The 22,500-nt window shown below is 37.9% G+C and overlaps 2 protein-coding genes across 2 annotated transcripts in view; one reads left to right on the top strand and one right to left on the bottom strand.

Moving 5' to 3' along the window:
• Positions 1-16,618, top strand: part of LOC109097246 (bone morphogenetic protein receptor type-1B-like) — an 86,268-nt gene extending 69,650 nt beyond the window's left edge. Inside the window, exons 4-12 of the mRNA XM_042765729.1 lie at positions 988-1,090; positions 1,469-1,571; positions 2,672-2,765; positions 2,851-2,989; positions 4,093-4,285; positions 4,958-5,255; positions 5,999-6,174; positions 7,320-7,450; positions 16,241-16,618. Coding sequence (XP_042621663.1) covers positions 988-1,090; positions 1,469-1,571; positions 2,672-2,765; positions 2,851-2,989; positions 4,093-4,285; positions 4,958-5,255; positions 5,999-6,174; positions 7,320-7,450; positions 16,241-16,618 — 1,615 coding nt within the window. The remainder of the gene's footprint in view (positions 1-987; positions 1,091-1,468; positions 1,572-2,671; positions 2,766-2,850; positions 2,990-4,092; positions 4,286-4,957; positions 5,256-5,998; positions 6,175-7,319; positions 7,451-16,240) is intronic.
• A 3,008-nt stretch (positions 16,619-19,626) lies between these two features.
• LOC109102057 (netrin receptor UNC5C-like) overlaps positions 19,627-22,500 on the bottom strand; it is a 25,531-nt gene continuing 22,657 nt past the window's right edge. Inside the window, 2 exon segments of the mRNA XM_042765704.1 lie at positions 19,627-19,902; positions 21,742-21,920. Coding sequence (XP_042621638.1) covers positions 19,749-19,902; positions 21,742-21,920 — 333 coding nt within the window. The 3' untranslated portion in view covers positions 19,627-19,748.

Here is a 22,500-nt window from a genome sequence, read left to right as displayed (position 1 = left end):
ACACACACACACACACACACACACACACACACACACACACACACACACACACTCACACACACACACACACACACACACACACACTCTCTCTCTCTCTCACACACTCACACACACACACACACACACACACTCTCTCTCTCTCTCTCAGTCTCACACACACACACACACCAAACACACACACACAGTACACACCACACACACACAGTACACACCACACACACACACACACACACACACACACACACTCACACACACACACACACACACACACACTCCCTCTCTCTCAATCACACACACACACACACACACTCTCAAACACAAACACACACACTCTTTCAAACACAAACACACACACACACACACTCTCTCTCTCTCTCTCTCTCTCACACACACACACACACACACACACTCTCTCTCTCTCACACACACACACACACACACACACACACAGCTTTACTCAAACATGATTACATTAACATGCACTGGAAATGCATAAAAACAGTACAGAATGTTTTACAACAGAATGTAAACAATATGCATATAATTATTATTGTTAATGTTGTTGCATAATATATCTAGAAAGTATTTATTTTAATTATTTATTTATTAAAATATCATTATTTATAAAGTTATTATAGACATTTAATTATTTTATGTGTATACAAATGATTTATTAAAATGATATACAATATGTATAATTTAACATTAAAATAAAATGAACAAAAATGTTTTGACAAATACCCATTTGTCGATTGTTTTATAACTTTATTATTATTATTTCATATAATATTTATACATATTTAATAAAATATTAGCGTTTTATCATTATGATTACCTATTTATTGTATATAATAATAATAATTATTATTTTAGTTCTTGTTTTAGAGGTCAGAGTCTGTAGTTTTACCCAGTGCTCATCTTAACATACTGATGATGATGATGATGGTGATGGTGATGATGATGATGATGATGATGATGATGCTGCAGGACTGATGGTTACTGCTTCACTATGGTGGAGGAAGAGGAGGGCGGCTCTCCGGTGCTCACGTCCGGCTGTCTGGGGTCAGTGGGCTCAGAGTTTCAGTGCAGGGTGAGTTTCCTGTCTGTCTGTAATTGTCTGTCTGTCTGTCTGTGTGTCTGTAATTGTCTGTTAGTCTTGTCTGTGGGTCTTTCTGTAATTGTCTGTCTTTCTTATCTGTGTGTGTCTGTTTGTAATTGTCTGTCTGTACTGTATCTGTGTGTGTGTGTCTCTGTCTGTCTGTCTTGTCTCTGTCTGTTTCTGTCAGTATGTGTGTGTGTCTGTCTGTAATGGTCTGTCTCTCTCTGTGTGTATGTGTATCTGTGTGTGTGTGTGTGTCTGTTTGTAATTGTCTGTGTGTATGTGTCTCTGTCTCTCTGTGTGTGTGTGTGTGTGTGTGTGTGTATGTGTCTGTCTGTCTGATATGAACACACGCGCTCTTCCCATCAGGACACTGGGAATGCTCGTCTGAGGAGGATCCTGGAATGCTGCACGGATCAGGATTTCTGTAACCGAGACCTCCACCCGACGCTGCCTCCGCTCAAGAGTTCCGGTAAGACACAGCAGCATTCATAAAACCACACCAAACATTACGACTTTACATAGACGGCCCAAAAATCACACACACCTGAAAGCTTAAATTGACTTTTGTTGAAAAATATAAATGATAAATTGCATGTAAAACACATGAATTTTATTTTATTTTTTTGTGGAAGCTTCCAGAAGTTACACAAAGAAGAACCTCAAATATTAGAGTTTTTATTTGTCTTATTCGAGGGTTATATTCAACATGTGGAAAACAGTCGGAATGAAGAATGAGAATGTGTGTCTAAACCTTACCGCATTCTGAAATCACAATACAATAAACCAACCTCCACACACACACATCTCTGGGCTGATGGTTTCTGACAGGTTAAACTGTTACAAACCGCAGCTTTTGGGCTGCAGGGGCTGACGTCTCCGCAGCTTTCTGGGCTGTCTGTGACACACCATTGCGCTGCAGCGGGAGCGTGTTCCCTCCAGCTCTAATGAAAAGGACACGACATCTCACGGGAGCACTTGAGTTTCCTGATAGCTGTCTGTCTGTGACACCTCAGTGTGTGTGTGTGTGTGTGTGAATGGTTAGTTCTTGAAGAGCATCTGGACTGTCAAATGTATTGTTGTTTCATACAGTAAGTTTTCTTCTAGTGGTTGAGTGTGTGTTAGTCTCCTGTTATTATAATCATCTTCATATCAAACAGTAGATCTCTATGGTGTGATGAGTGAGTGTGTGTGTGTGAGAGTGAGTGTGTGTGTGTGTGTGTGTGTGTGTGTGTAAGGTTAGAGTCCCAGCGAGCGGCTCTCTCATCGGTGTCGTCCGTCAGAAACTCGAGCGCAGAGCTGCAGGAAGACAATGATCGATTATGACTCAGTTTCCCTTCTGAACACACACTGACCTGAGAACAGAACCAGAAAATTTTTCAAACATGATTTTCACACTGTTGTGTTCTAGGTGGAAGAAGATGATTTAAAACACATCACTATCAGCACTCGTACTAGTCGTGATTAACCTCAGATGAAGCTGTTCTGAGTTTCTAGACACACACACACACACACACACACACACACACACACACACACACACACACGACTGAAGTGTTTGGTGTCTTTCAGATCAGGACAGCAGAATTCATCACACGGCTCTGTACACCTCGGTGTGCATCAGCTGCGTCATGCTGATCTTCATCATCATCTACTGCTACTACAGGTACATCAGCGTCCTCATCGCTCGCAGGAGTCTTCTTACAGCACTCAGTCACTTGAATTCATGTCTTGTGTTTGATGTGTGTCAGGTATAACCGTCAGGTGACACGGGCGCGCTACAGCATGGGTCTGGAGCAGGACGAGACCTTCATTCCCGCCGGAGAATCCCTGAAGGATCTGATCGAACAGTCTCAGAGCTCCGGCAGCGGATCAGGACTCCCTCTGCTGGTCAGACACAAGCATCACAACATCAGTCCAGTCTTAACCTTCCACACAAACCAGGAAACTCTGTTCTCTTATACATGGCTTTTTTCCATTTATTAATAGGCATTATTTTGATTTAAATGTGTTCAGTCTCTGAAACAGTGGAATTATTATTTGTGATAATTATATTAGTGATTAGGTCCATTGCAAAAGCTGCTTCAGCTAGTATTACAATCATCAACTTTTATTTTGGCATCAAATCAGTTATTATTAAAAATATAATTTAATACCAAAAAGACTGATTGTTCTTCTTTGATTATCTACAACTTTTATTATTATTATTTTAGACAAACAGAACATTTATCTCAACCGTCAGTTCATTTAAAAATTAAACATTATACAGAATTATAGAAAATATGGAAAAGTATTCAAAAAATACTATTTAAAACAAACATATACATAAAAAACATTAATATTTATTATTTTTTTAAATAAATAAACATACTTTTCAGTTTCATTTTTTAGTCTTTTCATATTTTTTTGTCTGCAGTAAAATATTTTACTAAAAATAATACACACTTAAAAATTAAACTGAAAACTAGACAGGACTTAAAAATAACTAAATATTATGAGTCTAAAAATGGTTTACACTGTATTTACCTTATTATATTGTATACATACTCTATTTTTTACTGTAATATTTAAGTAATGTTTTCCCATAGTTTTTAGTTAAATATTTTACTCTATAAATCTTTATACGTAAAAATGTTCAGAGTGAGGAATATCTCACATATCAGCACATCAATGCCACCTCGAACCATCCAAGATAAATGACTGATGGTAATGTTTCTGCTGAGGAAAGAGTTATTAGAAGATGCAGAAATCAGTTCAGGTCATAAAATACCAGCCAACAGATCACCAAAAGTCAACTTTGACTCTCATTTGTAGAGTTAAATTTGGACTCCACATAGAATATCCACATACAGCATGTGGAAGTGAAAATGTGCAAATAGCTGTAGTAGTAAAAGTTTGTAGTGCTCCAGAATGCCCAGGTTTTGCTGATCTAATAACACGTCATGTCAGACGCTGCGGTTTCGTGTTAATGCATCCCATTATCTCCTCTGCAGGTGCAGCGAACCATCGCCAAACAGATCCAGATGGTGAAGCAGATCGGGAAGGGCCGCTATGGCGAGGTGTGGATGGGCCGCTGGAGGGGCGAACGGGTCGCTGTCAAGGTCTTCTTCACCACAGAAGAGGCCAGCTGGTTCAGAGAGACCGAGATCTACCAGACCGTCCTGATGAGACACGAGAACATCCTCGGTAAGGAAGCTCCTCAAGCTCTCGCTTCCGATGTGGATTTTTTTAAAGACCGATACCGATATCTTAGAAAGCAGTGTGGCTGATGGCTGATATAAAGCTGGATAGTAAAAACAAATGCATAACTGAAATTAAATCTATTTTTATTCAACATAATATTTTCGAAATTGAATTAAGTGTAAATAACTATGAAAAATAAATCTTTAAAATAAAAATGTTTTTTTTTTAGATGGCATCTTGATTCTGAAATGTTATGACATGAAAATTAGTTTTTTTATCAGTAAGTAAAGCAAGACGTTGTCAGAAATTGTTGCCCTGTTAGACATATCGGTCTAACAGAAATAAATAAATAAATAAATATAAAATGGCAAATATTGGTTGATATATCGGTTGATCACTAGTTCCGAGTAGTCAGATCAGATCCAGATTAAAAAATTGCAAATATTGTCCGATATATCTGTTTAACAATGGTTCTCTTTGGTCAGGTCAGATCAGATCCCAGTTAAAAAATGCCAGATAAGGACCGATATATCAGCTGAACAGTAGTTCTGATCGGTTAGGTCAGATCCAAAATTAAAGACCTGCCAAATATCGGCCGATATATCGGTTGACCACTGGTTCTAATTGGTCAGATCACATCCATATGATCCTGTCCGTCTCCTGTGTTCCCGTCAGGTTTCATCGCGGCGGATATCAAGGGCACAGGCTCGTGGACGCAGCTGTATCTGATCACAGACTATCACGAGAACGGCTCGCTGTACGACTACCTCAAATCCACCACACTGGACACCAAAGCGCTGCTGCGGCTGGCGTACTCCGCCGTCTCCGGCCTGTGCCACCTGCACACCGAGATCTTCGGCACGCAGGGCAAACCGGCCATCGCTCACCGAGACCTGAAGAGCAAAAACATCCTGGTGAAGAAGAACGGCACGTGCTGCATCGCTGACCTCGGGCTCGCCGTCAAATTCATCAGGTACAGCAGCTAATACATCTATGGCCTTTATCAGTATGCCATTATAATGTTATTACATTAGACTGATATTAGCAAGATAATTAGCAAGGCTTAGTTTTAGGTTTAATTTTAGGACAGGTTATAGATTATATAGACAATAGAATGTTCCTGTGATTTATGTATTGTAGTGAGTTGCTTTATGTGGGGAAAAAACATTACACGGGCATTCGGTTTTTATTTTTAAACAAACATTACAGTTATATAAACTAACTAACTTGTGATGTCATGATTTTATTTGTATAAATGAATAAAGAAATTATACAAATGTATTAACATATATATATATATATATATATATATATATATATATATAATATATATATATATATATATATATATGTATATATATATATTATTACATCAGTTATCAGCCAAAACATAAACAATGAAATGAACAAAACTAAAAGTACTAAATGTATATATATATACACATACATAATTGCACTAAAATAATTAAAAGAGATAGTAAATGTAGAAAATATTTTATAATGTCCCCCACCAAAAAAAAACAAACAAACAAAAAAGAAATGTAACCTTATGATTATCATACTGAAGAATGTCGCAGCAGCTAAATATGTAGAATATGAAAGAGTTCATAATTGTATTTTTCACTGCTTGTGATGATGTGAAGGTGTTATTCGATGCACACGTGTGTGTTTGTGTTTGTTGCACCTGAAGTTTGGATGCTGTTTGTTTGTTGTCAGTGACACTAACGAAGTGGACATCCCGCCCAACACACGGGTCGGCACCAAACGCTACATGCCCCCGGAGGTGCTGGACGAGAGCCTGAACCGCTGCCATTTCCAGTCCTACATCATGGCCGACATGTACAGCTTCGGCCTGATCCTGTGGGAGATGGCCAGGAGATGTGTGTCCGGCGGTGAGTGCAACACAATGTGTGGCTGCTTGATTTGACCTGGCGCGATCTGATTGGGTGTAAACAAGTAAAGCTATGATGTGATTGGTGGTTTATTTTCTCTAGGCCTCACAGCCTTTTTAGGCTGCATTAGTGCCAGTCCACTTGTCAAGCAGACTCGGGTCTTTCAGGCAAAACACTACAGACAACAGTATAGTTGCATGCTTTGGTCAGTGTAGAGATTTTGGGCTATTTGGCTTTTCATGAAGTGTTGTTTGTAAAGTAGTGCAAAGAAAACACTCCAAATAAGTGTTTATTTCATTGCACTTTATGCAACATAATTAAAGTGTGATGATATCATTTGTTTGGATGTGTTTGTAAAAAGCGATTTTTGTTTAGCCTATTTATGTATTTATTTATGTAGTTGCATGACTGATCAGAAGAGTGTTCAACCAATATATTGGTTGATATCTGGCATTTGTTAATTGGGATCTGATCTGACCAAACGGAACCAGTGTTCAACCGATATATCGGATGATATTTGCCATTATTTTAAATGTGGATCTGGCCTGACCAATCAGAAGCAGTCTGAAGGAAGATATATTGGCCAATATTGGTGTGTTTTTTTTGTCCAGATGTGATCTGACTGATATATCGACCGATATTTGGCATTTTTTTAAATCTGGACCTGATCTGACTAATCAGAATTAGTGATCAACTGATATATCGACCATAAAAAGCTCTAAATGGTACAAGAAAGTTAATGACTAAGTAACTTAATGACTTCAATGAAAGAAAGATGTACAATTGCATGAAGCACTGCCAATCACTGAAATAAAAATGGAGAGAAATTGTGTAAGACACATAAGGGCAGACACTGATTGTGTTTATAGGAGCAACATGTGAGTGGGTGGAGCAACTAGAAAAGAAAGAAAAGTCTTTCAGCCTTTCAAACTGTCAAACCTCAAGCTGTTTCTTTGGAATTAATGGTGAAATGTACTAGTAATTGCAGTGAGTGCAAATGTTTTGTATGTGTGTCCATTATGTCAGAGGACATGTTTGACACTGATTCGGTGATTGATTACTCGGTCAGGAAAAGAATCAGTGACAGTAAAGCGATGTGTGTGATGTGGCTGTGATGTGTTGTGCTGGTTTGTGTGGTCCTGCAGGGATCGTGGAGGAGTATCAGCTGCCGTATCATGACCTGGTGCCGACGGACCCGTCCTACGAGGACATGAGGGAGGTGGTGTGCATCAAGAGACAGAGACCTTCGTTTGCAAACCGCTGGAGCAGCGATGAGGTACCAACATCATGCAGAGCTGCCGCCTAACAAAACTGGCTCTGGGTTTCATGCTGTGACAGTCATCTGAGTCGTTGTTTAACCATAGGAAGATACTCTATCATACGTAATATGATAATGGTTGGAAATGGAGTAATATAGTGCAAAATGTGCTGTGAAATGTGTTTCACAGTCAATCTTTGACTTCTGTTGTCTGAGTGATAGTTTAGGGTTTATCCAGTAAAAGCTCTTTTAGTGTAACGTAATGTATCAAATCTTGAGTGATTCTGATCAAGTAAAGGTGAGAATAACTGCAGTAATATCTCCAGATGAACTCTTACTGGACTGAAGCAGCTCAGCTTTACTTGATTCTCCATCAATCATGTTTTAGAGTCTCAAATCTGATCATCAGGAACTTTTGAGGAGCGTTTGTTTCCAGAAGCTTTACTTTCACTGTTCCTCAGCGGAGGAATGATCTTCACAAGCCTCCAGAACATCTCACATCTTCTGAGGAGCCTTTATTTCTTCATCTCTCAATCACTGCATTATATGTTTGGATCATTTACATCTCATCTCACTGAGACACATTACTGCAGATATAGAGCACAGACTCATATAGAAATAATTAAGTCAGTATGTGTTATAAAGATCTCACTGATGTACATTAAAAGGCTAAATGCTTAACTGTAGTGTGTGCATAAAATGAAGTTGTTTATTGTGTTAGTGCACTGTACTATTATGAGGCTACAAAATGTATGTTGATAGTCAAGTAGTAGTTGCAAACAGAATTCATGCAGTTGGGTGAGGCTGTAATACAAAACAATTTGCAAGAGCACAGGAGAAAGAGAGTGCAAACAGAAAGTAGAGAAGGGAGCATGAAGAGAGAATGATTGGCAAAAGAGAAAGAAAAAGAAGTGTTTGGCGTGTGAAGATGGTTGTCAGCAGACAGGGCTTGAGGTTTGTGCAGAGCATTGTTTGCAGTGCTGTTCCTGGAGGCAGTGTTGAAGAGCTGGTAATCAAGCACACCTGATTGAACTGGTCAGCTCATCAATAGAGAGTCCAAGAGGTGAAATGGCGAGATCACAGCAATGAAAGTGGCTGTGCTGGAGAAGAGTGGTTTGAGTGGCTGCTGAAGTTGTAGTAGAGCTGGTGGATGGTGGAAGACAAGAGAAAGAAATGTGGCTTGAGTAGTCACAGCAATGGCACTGGATAGAAGCCACATACAGATGAAGAGAAAGAGGGAAGTAGTGTTAGCAATGATGTGAGAAGCTGGGAATGTGTGATGATGTGCAAGCAAAGGCCCATGTAGAAAGACAAGAGTGTGTTGAGTCAGCTCAACTGTGTGAAGGTGCATGTGAAGAAGAGAAGTGAAGAAGTGCAGGTGAGTGATGGTAGTAGCAGCAGAGGTAAGTGTAGGAGGCTCAGGGTAGCGTGGGAGGCGTTGAGGTGGCGTGGCTCGGTGGAGTCGCGCAGGTAGAGTCGCAGGTCTTTACTCTCGCATGTCTTCACTCGAGCGGGCCTGCACTCGAGGGCTGCCGCTTCCGCTGCCGCTCCACCAACACAGCGTCATAAATACTCACTCACTACTCACATCACAGCTGAACCCACACACTTCGTTAACCAATCACAGCACACTAACTAACACCTCACACTCCCATTGGACAGATCTCACACCAGACACCGTTACCCACTTAAACTCTCCATCATCCTCACTGCTCCTCCAAACTCACTTAGTTCTGTATCATTCACACACTTCTCTATACACACTTCATCTGAAGGCTCTGTTAGTACTATGTCATAACACTCCACTCACTCATTTCTGACTCCACACTTCCTGCCCACACACACGCTTTCACTACACACTTATATTTCTACATCCACTCCTCAAAATGTTTCTTGAAACCAATCGGCTTAAAGCCTTCTTTTTTATTAGGGGTGCTCCAATCAGGATTTTTTCGCCTCATCACCACTCACTGACAGCAGCATCTGCGGATACTGATCTTTTTAAAGGCTTCTTTTTATAACTATATATAGTGATACTCCAATCAACTTCCTTGGACATTTATTCAGGGCCTGAATTGCTTTTCCAAAAATGGAGGATTTCCCCTCTTAGGTGACTCTTGTGAGGGCAAGCAGCACAGACTGTGCTTTCACAGAACACTCTGCTACTGATCCTTGGCTCTTTATCACAAAGGCACAAACACATTTCTCCATTCTTTTCTTTTCAAATCCAAACATTGTCACTGAACATGCTTCTCCACCATTGCAATTACTGTTTTTTTTTTTTTTGGTTTACACAGTACAGTAAAACAATCTTTCACAGACATTTTTACACACAATCCATACAAGCAACACATTACTCAATGCTTTTACTTTTGCATTTACTTCTACATTTATCTATTACTTTGCTCAAGCCAGTCGGACACCACTTAAACTGATCAAACTACTTACAGTACAAAAAATGTTTCCTTTCCAACTACCTTCAATAAAACAACTTCTACTTATACTTTCACAAAGTTTTCCTTCACCATAACATACCTGATTCATACCCCTTACTAAACTGCTCACTCAGACACACTAAATGCTTCTCTCAAAAACCATGACATTATGAATCCTTTTTTACTCCTGCTTCTCATACATCAACACTACTACAGCTACTTCACAATCATTCTTCTCACAATCACATCAACACACAACTACTGTGTTTTCATTCAGATTTGTTTTTTTTTTACTAATCTGGTTCAAACCACATTCATATATGCTTGCAAATCCTATTCACGTCACATTTCTGCCAATCCGTTTCAGTCTCACATCCAACTTAGCATAGCTTTCTCATAACCTCACACTACATACTCATGTAAACCAATGTAAACACTTGACATGTTTCTGTTGAAACCATGCTACACGTCTTTGCGGAAACAAGCTAGTGTTGTTACAAACACCTCTCTGAGTTCTGAGACAGAACCAAGACACACATTCCTGCTTGCTGTTTCTCTGCCACTTCTTCATAAGCAATGCTCAAAAGACAAATGAACATTCATATTCAAGTCCAAGTAATGTTACATTGCTGAAATAATACTTGATTACAAGTAAAAGTACAGGTGTTACAAAACTCTTCACTACAAAGTACTCTTCTCAAAACTTCTAGTTACTTTTAAGCCATTCACATTCCATGACCTGTCAAAAACCACTTCATCGCATCACAGATCCATGGACAAAATTACATATAGCAGTACAAACATAACCTTGCTCTGCATTTATTACTTAAAAACACTTGCAGCAAGTAAAAAACACCTACATATATACACTGCTGCTCAAAAGTTTGGGATCAGCAAGATTTTTCATGTTTCTTACAGAAGTCTTTTCTACTCATCAAGGCTGCATTTATTTAATCAAAAATACAGAAAACACAGTAATATTGTACAATATTATTATCATTTACAACAGCTGTTGTCTATGTGTTCTATGTCTACATTTTTTTCTTTCTTTTGGAAACTGTGATTCTTTTTATTATCACTTTTTATTCATTTAACATGTCCTTGCTGAATTACAGCATTTCTTTAATAATGTTACTAAACATTTCTATTTTACATAAATGCTGTTCTTTTTAACTTTTTTATTTAACAGTTAATCCCGAAAAAAGTATCACAGGTTCCAAAATAATATTAAGCAGCACAACCCTTTCAAACATTGATCATCATATTAGAATGATTTCTGAAGATCATGTGACACTGAAGACTGGAGTAATGATGCTGAAAATACAGCTGCGCATCACAGAAATAAATTACACTTTAACAGAGATTCAAATAAAATTCAGTAATTGTAATAATATTTCACAATATTACTGCTTTTTCCTGTATTCAGGGTTCCCACTCTTTCATGAACACCAGATTCAAGGACTTTCAAGGACTTTTTAAAGTACCATTTTATTAAATCAAGCACCTTTGAAATTCACACCCCCAGCAAATAACATCATGAAAGCCTTTACTGTACTTACCATTTCACTTACACTTAATATTTACATAAAGAAATGTCAGAGTAATAATGATGTTTTGAATGTGTAGGTTTTATAAATTTAAACCGTTTTACACAGTCGTGTTTAAAGGACTTGAAATTCATTAAATTCAATACTGCTAATATTCAAATGCAGTTTCTGAAATATTGATAAAAAAATGCATTACACTGGTTTTTGCTGTAGTTCTTGTACAAAATGTTTAAGAGTTTTTAAATTAAGAATGTCTCAATTTTTTTAATTAATAAACAAGCTGCTAAATGTTGTTATAACATTTATTAAAATTATTTTGTAAATCTCTTTCTTATTGTAAATCCCATTGAATTTGCACTTTCCCCGGCAATGAGACTGATAGCCTAATTAGCACTGCTTCTAGCGCTAGGTTAATGCGCTAGACTTTGGGATTGGGTTCCCGCAGGACGCAAATCTCCGGTTAGGGTAAAACCCCCCGCTACGCGAGATTTGCCTATTTAAATACCCCGCATATTGATAGCGGCTCACTGATGTGCGACAATTTATGCCATATACGGGAGCAGGACACACATTGCAGGAACGGTAGGGTACAACGGGGCTAAAGGCACACCTTAAGAAAAAAACTGTGCTATTCACTCCGCCTAAAATATGTTATATTTCAAAACAATAGGTCTACATACAAATAATAAATACAAAAATATGTTTGTATTGACTATTAACGGAGCAACTGATTTTGTGTGAAAATAAACAATTCAAGTTATTTGTTTTGTTTAAAAATCCTATAAATGTATGAGGTGGCAAGAGTGGCCTTTACCCAACAAGGGGGGGGAAGAGGCGCCCCAGCACGGGGGTAAAAGGCCCACAGAGGACCATAGATACAATACCTTAAGCTAAAATAATGTTGTTGTTTTTTTTTTTATTAATAATGTTTAAGTTAATACTTGTTCAAAACATTCACTTTAGCAGAGTTTGTACTATTTTCTGCACATTTTGAAAAATATAATTTATTTTTTGTCAGTCTATGCATATAGGCGTTAGTGGTATATCGCCGAAAATAACTTAAATTACACTTCAGTTTTGATCGTACAGGGTAAGAGCAATACATCAATAAAATCTGTAATTAGGGTCTACTTTTATTTGTATACACACATAATAAGAAAACTTTGGGCATTTATAAAATAAAGAAAACAATCAGAGTGCGCTGTCTGCAGCCTTTGTCTGCGTGATCTTCATTTAGAAATACGTTATTAAAATGAACTGAAACTTAACAAATACTCTACAAAGAGATATGAGATATGAGATATATTTCTATAGAAATCTTGACATGTCTACTTTTAAACTAAGCAAGTCTCATCGACAACAAATATTAAGTAATAAAGTAATCCATATGAAACCAACCGCGATGTCCAGGTCTTTTTACGTCTCCCTTCACTAACTCTATGCGACCACGCCCAATACTGATGCGCGGGTCGGGGTTTTTTTTTCCAACCCGCGGGTCCCGCTTTTATGAAATTATTTGGCCCGCCCCAAACCCATCCCCGGCAAATAAAGTAAAATTCCTTACCACGCCCCAACCCGACCCGCAGGTTATGAGGCAGCCTATTTATGATTCAGCTATCAAACTGCCCAGCTATTTCACTTCAGCACGCGTTTCTCTCACACACACACACACGCGCGCGCGAGGATTAGCGCATGTAGCCGGTGAAGTCTCTAATCCACAAACAGACGTCGTACATCGTCCTGCAGATATAAGGTTTTTCATTGCACTTTAACAAGTAATCTGAACGGCCTATATTATGCACTATATTAAACAAGCCCTCACTAACTGAGTTTAATGCCACAGTTATGTTAGAATGCATCTCATTCTTGTTTCTGTGGCGGTGCGTCAAGCTCGTCATGAGGCGCGTGGGCCGGAGCGTTGTATGACTGATGCATCAGTTCAATTCAACACTACCTTCAAATATATGAAGACTACCTGTTTTGAATAGCCTACTTTATATTTAACGTGTTTGTTTATGTCCAATATTACTGTTAAACTGTTGGACTTCAAATGAAATCTACTCTTGATTTTCAACGTTGACTGACTTTGCAGAACATTTAGACTGATAACTTCCGTGCGCAGATGCGGCAAATTTGTCACAGGACGTGCGATATGACAGTTGCGTCCGACTACATATGAACTAGCCATTTTAAATACAGTATTTTTATATTTAACCGTTAGTTTACGGTATGTTTGAAAGTATTTTTTTTTTTTTTTTATTTATTTATTTTTTTTTATTATTGGGTGATTCCGGCTCTCTCTCGGGCACCTGCGCGGTTTAAAACAACCAACTAGTTATGCTATGACAAGAACATAGAGTCTCTCTTGCTCCACCCATGCACGATAATATCGTGTATCGTCGATCTGATCTGATTTGAAAAATTACCATATCGCCCAACACGACAATATGTTTTTTGTTGTTGTTGTTTTGTTTTTAATGACCCGCCCCAAAACACGCCCCGCAAATAAAGTTACAATTTCTTTACCCGCCCCACACAACCCGACCCGCGGGTAACCCGCGCATCACTACGCCCACGCGATATAGATATATAAACATCAACGTGAAGCGCGCGGCGCTTAAACATTATTAATATCATGTTTTTTAAAATGATGGTTTCATTTCTAAACATGGTGCATTATCTCCAGACAAGGACACACCCAACATAATATGGGGGATTTAGCATCTGAATCTAACCATATCATGTCCAACAAATGGAAAAGGTCAGCAGTCTATTAATTATCATGTTAATCACGCTACACAAAACGTTTTTGACAGAAGCACATATGAAGTGAACGTGAAAGTGAAAGTGACGTTGACAAGTCAGCCAAGTAGTGGTGACCCATACTCAGAATTAGTGTCGGCATTTAACCCATTCCGAAGTGCAACACACCGAGCATGTGAACACAACACACAAAACACTGTGAACACCACACCAGGCAGTGGGCAGCCATTTTATGCTGCGGCGCCCGGGAGCAGTTGGGGGTTCGATGCCTTGCTCAAGGGCACCTAAGTCGTGGGATATTGAAAGGTGGAGAGAGACACTGTACATGCACGTCCCCCCACCCACAATCCTGCAGGGCCCGAGACTCGAACTCACAACCCTTCCGATTGGGTAGTCCCGACTCTCTAGACACCATTAGTGGCCACGCTATCCCCACAAGGAGCGCTGCACGGATTTTTTTGGCGTTGTCATTCCTTTCGACAGGTGCCATGCTAAATCTTCTCTTGTATCGATCCAATGGTTTAGTATAATGTTGCCGCCGTAGCAAGCCGTAAGCATATCGGACAATTTTAAAAATAATCTGCATACAAAAAACTGGATTTTTCAAACTTTAATTTAAGACACTTTCAAGGACCTATGTTAGTTTCAAGTATACTTTCCAGGCCTTGAATCCATATGTCTAAAATTCAAGTACTTTCAAGTACTTTCAAGAAGCGTGGGAACCCTGTGTATTTCTGATCAAATCAATGCAGCCTTGATGAGCAGAAGAGACTTCTTTAAAAAATAAAAAATAAAATTACAAATCTTACTGATCCCAAACTTTTGAACCCCACTGTACATCTATCTAAATAATTACAGCCTTTGATTCAAAAAGCACCATCTCCATATTTCTCTATACATCACCACTTCAACACCAAAACATCGCTTAAGAGAAACCATCAGGATATTTCACATTCGGACATTCTCCATACAGCTTGCAGTCAAAATGCAGCATGGCAGCAGACACATAACCAGCAGCAAAGGTCAATTAATCCTTTAAACAACACATCATAACATTTACATAACAACAACAAAACCATCAAGAACAGAACGACAGCAGCTTCAGAAAGTAAAGTGTTAATAATGCCAAAGAACACAAAAATCACTACACAACAAATAAAGAGGACGGCATAATGGAACGGGCAGGAATGGGATAGAAGAAGGTTGATTTTCAATAAAATAACTAAAAAAGCAAGAGAAGAAGGTTGATTTTGGCCTTAAATGATATACATAAAAAAAAAACAATAACAAACAAAATAAAAAAAAAAAAAAATCAAACTAACACAGCGCATCAGCTATTCCCCCCCAGAATACACTTACAGTGCGTTCAATCCTGCTGGGAAGCTCGTATTCACGAGTTCAATATCAGGTGCCGGAACAAGATGACGATTTCACTTTTCAACTAAATTCTACACTTTTTTTTTTATATACTCTACATCTACAAAATGATGAATAAATAATGTGTGTCATTGTGTTTTCGCTTCTTTCAGTTTTTATTCAATTTATGAAGGTGATGTTAACTGATTCATTATATATTCTATAGTAATTGTACAATAATATAATGTAACAGTTGTATATGTAACAGTTCATGCTGTCATCTTGTAACAGTATCTGTACTGCAAACTGTATCGCTGTTTTTAACGTACACATTCCAACGCAACACAGTTGCCATAGAAACCAATATAGATACAGTGCAACAAAAGAGCACCACAGACACACAACTCAGATCGAAAGAGTTGCTATGCACAGAGTGTGGACTGTAGTGTTACTCATTTAAATCTAATTCCAATCACATATGCACAAAACCCAGATTTGCACTTAGAGTCTGAGCAAGGCTTTTGAACTGATTCTTCAGAAAACTACTGCAATCAAACAGCAACACAGCTTTCTAATATACCTAACTCTACAAGAGGAACACGAGCCGCTCTTCTCGTCTGCTCCGCCGCAGTGTTTTCAAGAATCAGTTCAGATGCGTTGAGATCTTTCTGAATGAAGCTGACCTGTGTGTTTGTGTCTGTGTCCAGTGTCTGCGGCAGATGGGCAAACTGATGACCGAGTGCTGGGCTCACAATCCCGCGTCCCGTCTGACCGCCCACACCAAACTAAGAACACGAACTCCAATACGTCCAAATCCCAGGAAAAAAAACCGTCTAAACCCAACTCCAACTCTCACACAGCTACACATCAAATCTGACCGTAAATACACTCAAAACCCCTTCCTTCTGAAAAATCACACAAGCCACTCGCCCTGCGGGTCATCACGGGTCACACAGCTTCAGATCAACTCTGACCGTCACTCCATCCAACATCTGAAGACTGTTCAATCTGCAACTCAATCTCTCAACGTTCATCCAGCAAACACACAACGAAACGATTCAATGAAATGCATTTTGCAACCTTGACCCACCCAACATTACAAATGAAGTTCTCCAGAAGACAGACAGACATGACGGCCGGGTTTTCACGCTGTAGAGATACGTCCTTGTAAAATATGAATGTAAATACTGAATGTCATGAGTTATAGAAAGATGTGTTCTTGCGTTACAAGAACGTTTGTACAGAATGCTTTCTTTCATGTTGCCTTGTGCCTTATTTAACACACACACGTAAAAGTTTAATATTTCATAGTTCTAACATGCAGCTTTTCCGACTTTCTTACAAAGAAACAGCAACATTTTTACATGAATTTAGAAACTGTTGAAATACAGAGCAGCTGCAGCTTTGTTACAAAAGAAACAGCAACATTTTTCAGGAATTTAGAAAACTTCGTGGAAATACAGAAAATCTAATTCTTGTTTTTTATGAATACATAATATATTAAAAATAGAATTCTAAAAATGCGCGAAAACCCACCCTGTTCTCTCTCTCTCTCTCACACACACACACCCGTCTCTCTCAACATCACCCCGCTCTCTTTCTGTCACACACATTGCACACACCAACACACACACACAAACCACACACACACACACAAACACAACACACACTCTCTCTTCGCGCTCTCTGCTCTCAACACACCACACACACACACATGTGCACTCGCTCACCACACACACTCTCTCGCGTCTCTCTCCAGGCACACACCACACTACAACACACTCTTTCACCTCACACACAACACACTGCTAGCGCGCTCTCTCTCTCACTCACACACACACACACACACACATCTTGCACTCACATACACACACACTCTCCGCTCACACACACACTCTCTCTCTCTCTCACACACACCAACACACACTCTCCAACTCACACACACACACACTCTCCTCGCTCTCTCTCTCACTCACACACACACCACCACACTCTCTCTCACACACACACACACACACACTCTCACACTCACACACACACACACTCTCTCTCGCTCTCTCTCTCTCACTCACACACACACACAATACATCACCACACACACACACTCTTTCACTCACACACACACACACTCTCTCTCTCTCTCACACACACACACACACACTCTTTCACTCACACACACACACACTCTCTCTCACACACACCCGCTCTCTCTCTCACACACACACACACACAACACACACACCAAACACTCACTCTCGCTCTCTCTCTCACACACACCACACACTCTCTCCTCTCTCCACACACACACTCTCTCTGCTCTCTCACACCACACAACACCACATCTTTCACTCACACACACACACACACTCTCTCTCGCTCTCTCTCTCTCACTCACACACACACACACACTCTTTCACTCACACACACACACACTCTCTCTCGCTCTCTCTCTCTCTTCTCTCACACCACTTTAATACCTCTCTCTCTCTCACTCACACACACACACACACACACACACTCTCTCACACCAAGACATGTACTTTCACATGATATATATATATATATATAACATGTATATAAAAATAAAAAACAACATATTTAATACTTTAGCCATAAACTAGCATTTTTGTGCCAGGATTCAAATGTCAAATTCAGCCTCATCTTTCCAGAACAATCCTTTTCCTATTACTTTTTTTCTGTAAAGCTTATTTTAAGCAACAACAAATAAAACCAATAAAAATGACTTCTTAACAAATAAAACCAATAAAAATGACACGCACTCCAATTCAGTGTTGCATATAAATATAATTTATTGCTTGTTTAAAAATTCTTTCTTACATTTTGTACAGAAACTTCACAGAGGAGATGCAAGCGTTCGCAAAATACATCATGAACGTGCCATAAAAGAATAAGTCACATCCTCACTATAAATATAATAATCGTATGATAACTGTGGAGAGCGACTGCTAGCGGTTTTTAGCATGTAGAAGGATGCAGGTTTTGCATAGACAGCTTTAGAAATCTGGACAACAGTACAAACACACTCCAATGGCTATTAGTTGAGTTGGTCTCTGTACACTTTGTATTTTACCGCATGCATCCATCCGTTCATCACTCACTCTCTCATCCTCCGATCCGCTGCTGTCCGTCTGTTAAATAGTCAACTACAGGATCTGAGACTGAGCTCCTCAGAAACCAGCCCAGAGCACGGTGAGCTCGTGAAACCTGTGGATTCTGGCCACTAAAGTCTACTCCTGAAACGCGTCCAGACAATCACGCTTCTGTCCCGAAGCAGCTTGGTGAAGGTCTACCAAACAGCGCTCACAGATGTTCCTTTATTTCCTTTTTCTTCTACATTTTGATTACACACAGATCACTATGCAACGAAATAAAGCAGGAAGCCCCGTGAAGCCGTGGTTTACAGTGAATTTATAACAGCTGAGGAGCGTCGTTAGGCACGAGCTGTTATAAAATCACTGTAAACCACGGCTTCACGGGGGTTACTGCTTTTAGAAAACAGTTATTCCATAAACGTAGCAAGGTTTCACAAAATAAAACAGAGCAAATAAAGTGTAATGATATTAATATAAACAGTATTCTTCCACTAAACAATGTAGTTCCTCAGAAGCAGTTGTGGCTGCAACAAAGTGGTTGCCGAGCAACACACAAACATAAACAGAGGTGTTTGTTACTTTTTAGAATCATTTACAACAGCTTTGAACGCGGCTCAGCCAATCAGAATCAAGGACCGGAACTATCCGCTTTATAACAATTAATAATCAAAAGAAAACAGAAGCATAACACTGTTAAACTTTACAGTTCAGATGGGTTTGCTGTATATATATATATACAGCACAGGAGGCTGATGGACGTGTAGTTACAGGCTCTGTCCACTCGATGGCGCAAGAAAACAATGAGACGCAAACCAGCAAAACCAGAGAGAAAACCAAGGAGCGGAGTATAAATAAAGGCATTTCTCAACACGTGTTCATAGAAAGGTACCTCCAAGTGTTTTCAGGGGACGAACCGCCATGACGGATGTGAGTCACGACAGACGTCCAGAACACACAGCTCCAATACTTAGACACAGTATTTGGACAGCAGAAGTAGCGTTTCCTAAGAAACTGATACCACTAACCACACACGGCTGCAGCAGGAACCCATCGTGTTCAGAGCAGCTCACAGTGATCCGGCGGCGATCTCGTGGGACGGGTGTCAGTGCTCAGCGCTCATGATGTTCTCGTGACGTCCCATCTCCTCCAGCACCGCGGCCAGACGGTTCAGATTGCCGTCGGGGAAGTGCTGCGCCTCCCACAGGTCCAGGATCACGCCGGTCGGACTCGACTTGGTGGCGAAGTAGTTGAGATACCTGCGGACGGACGGACGGGACAGACATGAGGCTCACACACAGATTAAACCAACACTGCTCCAGTTATCAATTTTCCATTAAAATGTGTTGATTTAGACAGAGTGGACTGGTGCTGAAACACAACCAAAATGAAAAACGAGGGAAAAAACACTGAAGATTTTAAATACATAAAACTGAAGAAAAAAAAAGATAAAAAGCATTGCATTCAATCAATTTAAATGTAACATAAATAAATATGCACAAACAAACACATACAAAAATATATACAATTTTCTGATAAAGTGTGTTTTGATTTAGGCTGGTTGAACTTTTGCAGTGATGATAAAAAACTAAAATAACTAATTAAAATAAAAACTATTAAAAAAATAAAAAAAATAAAATAAATAATAATTAAAAGGATCAAAATATTTTAACAACAAATACAACATGAACAATTAAAAAATAAATAATATAAGCCAAATAAATTAAAAAAACAAAAAAAAATTAAAAAAATAAAAAAAAATAAAAATTAAAATACTAATATAAATTATAAATAACTTTTAAAAATATCATGGCTATAAAACGTGTTTACACAAAAACACATAAAACTTTCACAGTTTAAAAACACAAAAATATAAAAAATAACACAATAAAAACAACTGAAAACATGAACAAATAAAATTCAAATAAAGTAGTGATATATTAAATAACAATATATTAAATAAATGTAAGGAAAAAAAAGATATATATATAGTTTAGCTATGTTGTAGGTTTAAGGGATCTTAAATATGGTCCTACAGAATAAGGCATTAATATGTGCTTTATAAGTACTAATAAGCAGCCAATATGCTAGTAATATGCATGCTAATAAGCTACTAGTTAATAGTGAGAATTGGTCCTTAAAATAAAGTGTTACCAAAATTTTAATGAAACAAATAAACGTCTTCAAGCAAGTAAAGAGTCACAGCGGGACGTCTGGAAACATGTAATGATGTTTTTTTTAGTTTTCCTAAAAGAGTGTGTTTTCCAGCAATACATACTGTATGAGCTTCTGAAGGTTTGAGAATCAGGAGAGCATGCTGGGAAAACTGTGAGCGATCAAATGATTTAATCAATCTCTCAAATCTGATGGTTAGACTGAACCAGCCAATCAGACATGAGGCTGCCATCTGAGTGACACTTAGATGAACCAATCACAGCAGACTTTCTGAATACTCTGATAAAATGTGTCAATTTAGGCAGAAGGAAATTGGGTGGTGTAAAATAATAATAATACAAAAATATGTAAACCATTAAAACAAACAAAAATAAATATGAAAACATAAAAAAATAGAAAAAAAAAGTTAAATAAAATTCAATTAAGAATTAATGTAAAAAATTAAAATAAACAAAAAATAATAATAAAAAATAAAAAAAACCTATGGAAACTATGAAATACAATTTTAAAAAATATGAAAAAATTAAAAATTAAAAATCAATAAATAAAAAAAAAGAAAAAAAAAAACTCAAACAAAAAAAAATAAAGAAAAAGAAAAAAATGAAAATATGAAATAAACTTTCAAATAAAGTTTTGAAAAAAAAAAAAAACATTAAAAGAAATTATATGATTACATTATATGAAAAAATTAAACATTAAAACAAATCATAAACAGAATATGTACAACAGAAAAAATTAAATAAAACCTGCTAAAAATATTAAATAAAATAAACTTTAAAACAATTTAATTTAAATCCAATTAAACATAAAAAACAAACATTTAAAGTAGAAAAAAATATTTAAAACTAAAATAGTGAAAAACATTAAAAGACGTTATATATATATACACAGTAATAACTCTGAATAGTCGCCGGCGGTCTGACCTGTCCAGGTTGAGTTTGTGCGCCAGCATCCTCCAGTCGTTCCCGCGGGTCTGCGGCGCGTCCAGACTCCCACACAGCTTCTGCCGGATGGACAGCGGGATCCGGAAGGCGTTGGGACCCACCAGTGTGGTGATGTTACTGGCCGGATCCAGGAGAGACGTGTCGATGCACTGAGAGTCCTGACAAAACACACACCACACAACAACAATTCCAACACAAACCTTCAAAAAATTAACACAACATATCAAATTCCCCAAAAAAAAATTTTTTATACTGTAATAAATAGAAATACCTATACATGTATAATTTTTTTTTTAAAAAGGGGTATAAAAAAAGAAATGGGTAAAAATAACCTTTAAACTAGCCAATATAATTATGTTTTTATCTAAATTTGGGTGTGGGTAAGTCTCAACAAATAAATAAAAAACGAATACACTGTATATAATAAATACTAAATAGATGTGTGTTATTTGTATGTATTAGATAAATAAAAAAAAAAAAAAATAAAAAAAAAATATAATACAAAAAAATAAAAAAACATAAAAAAAAAAAAATAAGAAGATAAAATAATGATGATGCTGATAATGATAATAATAAAACATCAAAATATTTACTAAAATGTTTATAATAAATAAATCATACTGTAAACATTTTGCATAAATGCATATATATTTTACAGAATATTTTTCAAATATTGTGTAAAAATACATAATATATTATTTTTAATTATTCAGCCCCTCAGACTGAATTTTGTTGAAC

Source organism: Cyprinus carpio, chromosome A10, assembly GCF_018340385.1.
Source record: "Cyprinus carpio isolate SPL01 chromosome A10, ASM1834038v1, whole genome shotgun sequence".
In the NCBI taxonomy this organism is placed as follows: Eukaryota; Metazoa; Chordata; class Actinopteri; order Cypriniformes; family Cyprinidae; genus Cyprinus; species Cyprinus carpio.
This window is presented reverse-complemented; position numbering and strand designations above follow the sequence as displayed.